At 49.0% G+C, this 9186-nt stretch overlaps 2 protein-coding genes across 3 annotated transcripts; both read right to left on the bottom strand.

Annotated features, from left to right (window-relative positions):
* Positions 1-1929: 1929 nt before the first annotated feature.
* Positions 1930-3071, bottom strand: LOC136532726 (uncharacterized). The gene is made up of 4 exons (XM_066525319.1): positions 2776-3071; positions 2265-2744; positions 2133-2178; positions 1930-2058 (listed from the first exon to the last, which is right to left on the bottom strand). The coding sequence occupies exons 1-4, from the start codon at positions 3069-3071 to the stop codon at positions 1993-1995; spliced, it is 888 nt and encodes a 295-aa protein (XP_066381416.1). The 3' UTR covers positions 1930-1992.
* Positions 3072-4637: 1566 nt separating this feature from the next.
* On the bottom strand, positions 4638-8242 carry LOC136532720 (uncharacterized). Of its 2 annotated transcripts, XM_066525312.1 has the most exons (3): positions 7899-8242; positions 6465-7462; positions 4645-4706 (listed from the first exon to the last, which is right to left on the bottom strand). In XM_066525312.1, exons 1-2 carry the CDS (start codon positions 8240-8242, stop codon positions 6466-6468), a joined length of 1341 nt encoding a protein of 446 aa, XP_066381409.1. In that variant the 3' UTR covers positions 4645-4706; position 6465. The 2 variants fall into 2 exon arrangements, with proteins under 2 accessions (XP_066381408.1, XP_066381409.1); XM_066525311.1 differs by lacking the exons at positions 6465-7462; positions 7899-8242 and adding an exon at positions 4796-6155 and having other exon boundaries at positions 4638-4706.
* Between the last annotated feature and the right edge of the window lie 944 nt (positions 8243-9186).

Genomic DNA, 9186 nt, shown 5'->3' with positions numbered 1-9186 from the left:
AGGAGGTGGACGCTACGCAGTACCGGCGTCTTGTGGGGAGCCTTCGCTACCTCGCCCACACACGGTCGGACTTGGCATTCTCCGTCGGCTACGTTAATCGGTTCATGCAACGACCGACGACGGAGCACCAACAGGCTGTGAAGAGGATCATCCGCTACGTTGCGGGGACTCTCGACCACGGCCTCTACTACCTAAGGTGCCCTGGGGCGGCACACTTTGTCGGGTACAAGCGACAGCGACCACGCCAGCGACATCGACACCAACAAGAGCACGAGCGGGATCCTCTTCTTTCTCGGCAAGTGCCTCGTTAGCTGGCAGTCGGTCAAGCAGCAGGTGGTGGCCCTGTTCAGCTTCGAGGCCGAGTACATAGCGGCCTCCACCGCTTCGACTCAGGCGCTCTGGCTTGCTCGACTGCTTGGTGATCTCCTCGGCAGAGACACTAGAGCGGTGGAGCTCAGGGTGGACAGCAAGTCCGCTCTGGCCCTGGCAAAGAACCCCGTGTTCCACGAACGCAGCAAGCACATCCGGGTGAGGTACCACTTCATCCGAGGCTGTTTGGAGGAAGGGAGCATCAAGACGAGCTACATCAACACCAACGACCAGCTTGCAGACCTGCTCACCAAGCCCCTTAGGAGAATCAAGTTCCTTGAGCTCTGCTCTAGGACCGGGATGGTTCAACTCTCCCACAAGACGACGCACAAGACTTAGGGGGAGAATGATGGATAAGTCTCATGTGTGGCTGGTCTTTGTGGGACTGTGCTGCTCACATGGTCCTTGTGACTGTTTTTCTGTTTTTAGGACAGCATCTTAGACTAGAGGACAGCATCTTAGCTAGGACAATATATTAGCATCTTAGACTAGCATCTTAGCATATGTTTGGCTGGCTAGCAGCCTATAAATATGTAACCCCAACCCCTCAGGTTGATATGGTATTTGTGTGAGTTTATGTGAGAAATAGACAAGAAAATTGTTCCAACTCCTAGTGTTATCCTCTCTCGATGAGAGTAAGAATTCTCCTACTACCAAGAGTGAGAATTCAGCGACTAACACGTACCATGGATGACCTTATTTCTTACACCCGAACAAGATGAACTCGTACCAATACCATGCTGTAAGTTTCAGATGGATATAGGCATCAAACCTTCTGCTGGCTTTCCCTCTCCAGTTTCACTTCCTCTCATGAAGCTATTGCGCTCAGCGACCTGCAGGATGGAAAGACAGCCGATGCATAGCAAGCCCTCAGGAATCAGCGACAGAGAGCGAGCATCGCAGTGGGCAACTTTGGCTATCGAACTTGACGCGTTTGACCACACGCACATCGCTGTGCAGCACGTGATGGATCGGTTCCGTGGGTTCCTTTGTTGGAGGTTTCGCGGGGGATCTGCAGAATAGAAGGATCAGAGAAAGGTTGAGCAGACATTACCACTTGTCACCTGGGATAACTGATGAGGGATGGTCCTTCCTAAAAGTTCAGAAACAGTAACAGAGTAACAGACTAAAAATTGTGTGCCAGCCCACTGTAACTAATCACGGCAAAGGAAACGGTGCTAGAACTAAACTATATACATGAAAATTCCCTGTAGGCAATGACGACCATGGTAAACCAAGCAACAATTCACCAAGTCTAGCAGTGTTAAGTGGACACTATGAACTGAAATTACTGAAGGCGTAGCTAGCGTACCTCTGGTTCGTCAGTTGTGTAGGGTAGACCTTGCGTGACTGGATGGCACAGCCTCTCCTCCTTCCTTTACCTGCATCTTCCTCAACCTCTCAAGAAATTTCCTTCCTTGGCTTTTCCTCTTTGCTGAGTACAGGAACAAGACAACAATTTACTCAGTTACATACTACAGGCATGAACAATTTCTTCAGAAAAAGTACAAGCATGGACAATTTCTTCAGAAGGACAAGCATGGATAATCGTAAGGTGTTATGAAGCACTGGGCCCTCGTACCTCGGTCCTGAGATGGAACGGCTGCTGAGTGGTCACCCTTGTCACCTTCCTGCTGCAACTCCAGGCCCTATCCGACGATCCGGTGCTCTGTGATGTGCAAACAGTGTCTGCGCAAAATGGGCAAATTCATCAGCTGACCGAGAAATAGGATTACGAGCACGCCACGTGCGTGGGTGCGTACGTTGTATGGCCTGTGCCGCCGTTGGCCTCGTGCACGGCTGATCCTGCTGAATTTTCAGAGAGCGCATCAGCAGAAGGTGTCAAGAACGGCAAAATAATGCGTTATATGCAGCGATGGGTGAGGAATCGAGACCTGGTGCGGTCGGAGGCGTCAAGGATGCAGGCGACACCGGGGATGACCGGGAAGGAGACCTCGGACGACGACGCAACGGAGGGGTACGACACGTCGATCTCCTCGGCACCCCGCGGCGTTGCTGGCAATGATGCCGTCGCTGTCGCGGTCGAGGTTCCCTCGTCCTTCCTCCTCCTCGCCGCGTCTCTGTTCCGCGCCATGGGGCCGCCTCCGCCTCCGCCGCCGCCCAGCGAGAGGAGCCGCTCGAACGTGTCCACCAGGTACGTGACGCGGCCCTCGCCGGGCTCCGGGAGGCCCGCCATGGCATCCTCCATCGCCACGACCCTCATCACCCCGCTGCCCCGCCGTTCTTGGTCCACCTCGCTGCAGGGGTAGGAGAGCTTGGCCCGCACCTCGTTGTCGCGCTCCTCGGCGGCGCCCGACGCCCGCGCGCGCGGCGCGTCGTACGCCGCCACCGTGCCCGCCGCCCGGGGTCGAGCACTCCTTGTTCTTGGTGCAAGAATCCACCAACCTCCTCCTGGTCGCCGGCCCCGGCGTCCTCTTCGCCGCCACCGGCGTCTTCTTGGCCGGGGACGACCCAGGGCCGCACTTCTTGGACGCCTTGCCGCCGGCGCCAAGAACCGCGGGCCCCGCGACCTTTCCGGCGCACGCCCCGAACCTCCTCGGCTCCCGCCGGGCGAACGATGACGGCGCGTCCTCGTGCGCCAGCCGATTCTCCGCCTGCGACGGCAGCGGCGGCGGCGCCACCACGACGGGTGCGAACGGCCGCCGCGGTCCTCCTCTGGCTCTCGTCGCCGCAGCCGCCATCGTCCCCGATCAAAGCGTGCGCAAACCGGGAGGAAGACGAAAGCTTTCGAAACCCCGAGCGGCGGTTGACGACCGAGAGTTATGAGGCGCGATCCGAGAGGGATCGGATGGAATTCGCGTTTCGAAATCCGCGTGGACGAATCGAAACGAATTTATAGACGAGGAAGGAGGAGGAGACGAGGCGAAGCCGGTGAAGCAGGGGAACGTAACGTTGCCGGCGTGCGGCGCTGGCGCAACGGCTAGCGGCCAAGCGGCCAGGGGTTTTCGGCCGCTGCGGAATTTCGGGGCCGTTGGATCGGGGAGCGGAGGGGATCTGTTGCCGTTGATGAGTGGATTTATTGAGTTTAGAGTGGGTTATCTGGAGTATTTACCGTTGGTGAAATCCTTTGGTGTGATGTTAAACAGTGAATCTGGCCTTGATCTGATTTTTGGGCCTTGTTTAGATTGGAAAAAATTTCAACCCGATGAATAGTAGCACTTTCGTCTTATTTGGTAAATATTGTCCAATCGTGGACCAACTAAGCTCAAAAGATTCATCTCGTGATTTTCAACTAAACTGTGCAATTAATTATTTTTTTTACCTACATTTAATACTCCATACAAACGGCTAAAAATTGATGTGATGGAGAGAGAGTGAAAAAACTTGGAATTTTGAGGGTATCTAAACAAGGCCTTGCTACTGAAATGAATTGGGATTTAGTGAGTGTATCGTCGTTAGGACGTTTGGTTCACGTAACTGTAACGTGATTTGATTACTGCAGGTAACAGATTCCATTATTGAATCAACCTGTTCACTTGTTAGTTTTAGCTAGGACTTATCAGTCAACTAACAGTGTTTTTCTCTCACAACAAACCAGTATCAGCCAACCTTATCAGTCCAGAAATCAACCAGTAAAATAGCTGAACGTTTGTTTCCGCACTCAGGGAATCGAGTCCAGCCGTTAGCTTATACCGTTAGCCAGTCTCAGTGCACCGTTTCAATACACTGTTTCCCATAAAAAAATGATGACAAAGCAGCAATGAAACGAGTATTGAAACAACATCCACAGTGCAGCTATTTCACTTTGCCGTTTCCCATGCTTTGCAAAGCAATTAATTGCTGTTTGCTTATCGGATCATATGCATCCTTAATTCTGTAGCCATTTCATAGCAAATTGTACACACGAGCAAAGAGAAACAGGCCCCAAGAGCTAAACTGATATATGAGCACAAGTGACATACAACAAAACTGACATTGAAGCATCAGACATTTACTTTTCACAACAAAACTGTAATACATACACAAGAGCAACTTGATAAATAGCATTGATCGACAAATAGTTCTGGAACTGCATTCACATAGTGCAAAGTCTGAAACTGCACTCACATAGTGCATTGATAAATAGTAGTGATCAAGATAACAGTTCAGATCACAAGAACATATAGATGACTGGTACTTAAGGTAGAAAAAAACAAAGTACATATAGCTTGCTACTCTCAGGACAGCAGCAGCAATCATCACTAAAATGAGCTCAAGTGCATATAATAATATAGATATATATTAGATATAAGAGCTACAGAGCTCATCTTCAACCAATCATGACTTCCAAAAGTCCAAATTGCTGCACCCCATAGACTCCAGTAGTTGCTTTCACCCTGCATAAGTTAAAAAAAATAGCACAGTATTAGTTCAGGTCACAGCAAGAAATATATATGTATAATTGGTACAAAAAAATTAAACATACATGTATTAGCTCAAATTCCTGGTCTAGGTGGAAGAGGACCAAATTTATTCCATATATGTTCCACCAAATCTTTCTTAAGTCGACGATGAGCCGATCGATCTCTAATACTAGTATCTTTTTCTAAAACTCTCTCTAATGGAACTTCCTGATCCGGAGAGAATTCCGGTTCTTGAACGGTTGTCGAACTAGGAGGAACGTTTAGGTCCAGATTCTCTTCAATAATCTCTGCCTCCTTCTCATCTTCAACTATCATATTGTGAAGTATGATGCATGCTAGCACGACATCACGGAGTACAGCCCTGTCAAATAGACGAGCAGGTAGTTTTAAAATGCAAAAGCGACGCTGCAGTACACCAAAGGCTCTCTCGATATCCTTTCTTGCCCCTTCTTGTTCTGCTGCATACCTCCTCTCCTTCTCATCAGTAGGGAGTCGAATTAACTTAACAAATACTGCCCATTCAGGATATATTCCATCACCAAGAAAGTACCCTATGTTGTACTGATTTCCATTCACCATGTACTGGACTCTAGGAGCTTGTCCTTTGAGCTCATTGATAAAAACAGTAGATTGGTTCAAAACATTAATATCATTGTTAGAACCAGCTACTCCAAAGAATGCATGCCAAAGCCAAAGATCATGTGATGCCACTGCCTCAAGTATCAAAGTTGGATGTTTTTGATCACCACGAGTAAACTGACCCTTCCAAGCATTTGGGCATCTTTCCCATTGCCAATGCATGCAGTCAATGCTGCCAAACATACCAGGAAAGCCTCGTCTCTCACCAAGTTTTAGTAGCCGTTCAGTATCTTCCACTGTAGGACGCCTTAGATACCTTGCACCAAATACCTCTCTAACACCTTTGGCAAAATTCTTCAAACACTCCATTGCAGTTGTCTCCCCAATCTTCAAGTACTCATCTAGTGCATCTGCAGAACTACCAGTAGCTAGTTGGCGGATAGCTGCAGTACACTTTTGTAGTGGACTGAGCCCTTGCCGATTAAGAGCATCGACCCTCTGAGTGAAATACGGAGACCATTGGCCCAAGGCATCAACGATGCGCACAAATAGTGGCCTAGACATGCGGAACCTTCGGCGAAAAATATTCGGAGGGTATAGAGGATTATCAGAGAAATAATCATTCACCAATCTTGTATGTGCTTCCTCTCGTGGCCTGTTGATGTGCTGCCTTGGATTCAATCTGTGGTCAGCAGCCTCCTTCTCAAGTTCTTTGACGCTGGACTGTATGAGCAGCTTGGCTTGGTGAAGAACATCATCTATGATCTCCTCCTCTGCAAGGAAGTCATCCAGCGAGTACAACGGAATTGGACTACCTTGAGGACTGTCACTTTCCTCAGACATCTGTGATCAAGCTGCTATTAGAGATGAGGAGAAGAGATGAGGAGAAGAGATGATGGGAGGAAAGAGGTGCACAGGCAAGTAGAATGGGAGGAGAGAATGTATATATATATAGGTGCACGGGCACCACTTGACACCAATTCACACTAGACATACGTACAGGCACCAGTTCACACCGATTCACACTAGAAACTGCATATAGTGCAGCATTCACAACTAGAAACTGAAACTTTGCTGCATTTACACCTACAAACTGATATAGTGAAGCATTCAAATGATTAAAGTACAGAGCTGCATTGAGACAAAACTCACCTTAGTCTGCAAACAACTTTTCTTCTAACTTGCGTATTGCCTTGTCATGTCTAGCCTTCTGATCTTCTGACATGTTCCCTGTATCTTGATGAAGCAAGGAGTTGTACACCTTAAACATCGCTGCCTGCAGGTTTGCATTGGATATCTGAATTTGTGCCTCTGTGACCTTGTCACGCTCCATCTTCCGATCTTCCTCAATCTTGATAATTTTCCCTATATTATCCCCAAGCATGACAATTCCGTCCTTGACATTTTCTTTCTTACGCTTTCCACTGCGCTCAGCCTTTGCAGCTTCTCTGCCTTCGGGACGTATCTGTGCATCAGGAATATCAACTATGTCATTGTTGTCTTTCTCACTCACGAACATTGCACACCATTTAGGCTCATCTTTGAGTATCTTCCACCAATGGATCAAGGTAAACTTCTTTCCATGCCTGTTTGCATACATTTTCTGTGCCTCTTCCTCCAGCATGTCATCTGAGTAACCACTTGTGTGCATTTGACAAACCTTAGTCCAATAGTCATTCCACTCACCAATTATTGTCTTGAGGCGTGACCAGTGCACCTTCAATTGGTTGAGTTCCCTTGTACGCTTCCCATTCCCTTTCCTGTTGAATTCATTAGTGATTTCCTTCCAAAATGAATCACGATGCTTATCATTTCCATAAATTGGGTCCTTAGATATTTCCAACCAAGAACTAGCCAACCGCTCTTCCTCGTCATGAGTCCAGTACCTCAAATTTCTTTGTTTGACAGTCTTGTTAGCTGCAGTGCTTTCTTCCATAGCTTGTTCTGTACTCTTGTTAGCTGAAGTGTTTTCTTCCACAGCTTGTTCAGTACTTCCTGGTGAAGGTGTTCCATAGGTACTTGCTGGATGTGGTGGAGACATTGGGTTGAATGCCATATTCTGACCAATCAAATGAAAGTTCTCTCCCTGGGATTGCGGCGAATAGTTTGGTTGACGAATCATATTTACAAAACCACCTTGCGGATATATCCTGAAAAAGCAAGTTAAAATGATCATGACTCTGGGTTGCTTGCAGCTAACAGAAATCACAGCATTTTGCTACCAGCAACGCAACAGATGATATATACATGATGATAATGCACATGCAGCAGCAACGCAAGATGAAACACTAGCACGCTAGCCAATCGAACAAACAGATGAACTCTCCCTTGCTGTCATGCAGCAGCATCGCAATGAAACACTAGCACGCTAGCCAATCGAACAAACAGGTGAACTCCTTTGCTGTCATGCAGCAACAAAACAAGATGAAACACTAGCTGAACTAATTGTACAGAGCACAACAATGAAAAGAAACTAATCTACTTGGGGATCGATTGACCATCTATCAAAATCACAGCAACTAGCAAATAGCAAGAATCAAAATCACAGCAGTGTCGATTGACTGAAACAATAGTTCGAAATCATACCAAGAGTTTGGGTCTTGTGCAAAATTTGGTGGAATGGAGCCCCATCTTGCTCCTTGCGGAGGACAAGTCAGCGCAGGAAAGGATCCAGGAGCTTGTCCTGGCGCCGGCGCGGTGGGGGTGGGAGTCGGCGTGGTGGGGGTGGGAGCCGGCGCCGCTGGGGACCAACTCACCGGCGGCCGCGACGCCGGCGCGGTCAGGGTGGGAGACGGCGCGGTGGTGGTGGGAGTCGGCGCGGTGGGGGTGGGAGACGGCTTCTTGAGTCCAAGCCGGCCGCGAGACTTGCCGGACTTGCCTCCTCTGCCGGCGGCGCCATGGCTCGAGTCATCGGCCGGCGGCGGATCCATGGGCCGCGAGGTGGCGGAGGTCGCCCTGCCCGCGAGGTGGCGGAGTTCGCCCTGCCCGCGAGGTGGTGGAGGACGCCGGAGAGCTGAGACCGGATCCGGCGGCGGATCCTTCGCAAGTCCAGTGGATCTCGCGCCTTGACCTAGCGGGAACTGGGACGCGCGCTGGGACGGTCGCTCTCGCTCGCGGGAAGAAGTGGTGGCGCGCGCGGGAGAGGATGGCGCGGGCGGGAAGGATGGCGCGGGAGAGGATTTCGGGGAAGAATCTGGCGCGCGGCCGCAGCGGATCGAGGAAGACGAGATGAAACCCCTCAGCGCTGGTTTCATTTCCGTTTCACTCTCTGGGAAACAACGCCAGCACGGTGTCACCATGGTGAAACGCTAGTGCTCTCTCTCCTCCTCGTTCCAATCAAATTGCTGATGTGTCACTATATTTAATGTGCATGATACTATGGTGAAACCCCCATTGAGACGATACGTTGCCTTCTCCCGCAATTCCATTCCCTTTGCATTTCCGTTACCATTTCAGGAACCAAACGCCTTGTAGGATGCAGGGACCAAAAAAAAAATCAAATCAAATCTCAGTTAGTTACTTTCACAATCGTTGCAAACATACAAACGCCATATCTGAAGATCAAGTGCAGCAACGACCTCAAGAATATTTGTAGGAGCATGTATAGCAACAATCTCAAGAATCTTTGTAGGAGAATGATTATTACCATACTTGTACAACTTGTACTATCCTCTCCATATATACGGATACACATGCATGACCAATGCTTCCTAGCATGTTTGGAAAGCCAAATATCAGTGAGTTGCAAGTGTTAAATGTGTAGCGCCGTGTTCTGCAGTAGTGCTGTGAGGTTATCTTCATATAAAAATACTCGATATGAGGTGCATGGCAACATACTTAAAGATGGTATAGTTTGATGAATCTTGTAACTTAA

Source organism: Miscanthus floridulus, unplaced genomic scaffold (genome assembly GCF_019320115.1).
Source record: "Miscanthus floridulus cultivar M001 unplaced genomic scaffold, ASM1932011v1 fs_698_1, whole genome shotgun sequence".
In the NCBI taxonomy this organism is placed as follows: domain Eukaryota; kingdom Viridiplantae; phylum Streptophyta; class Magnoliopsida; order Poales; family Poaceae; genus Miscanthus; species Miscanthus floridulus.
The sequence above is the reverse complement of the archived record's forward strand: the minus strand, read 5'-3'. Positions and strand labels throughout refer to the sequence as shown.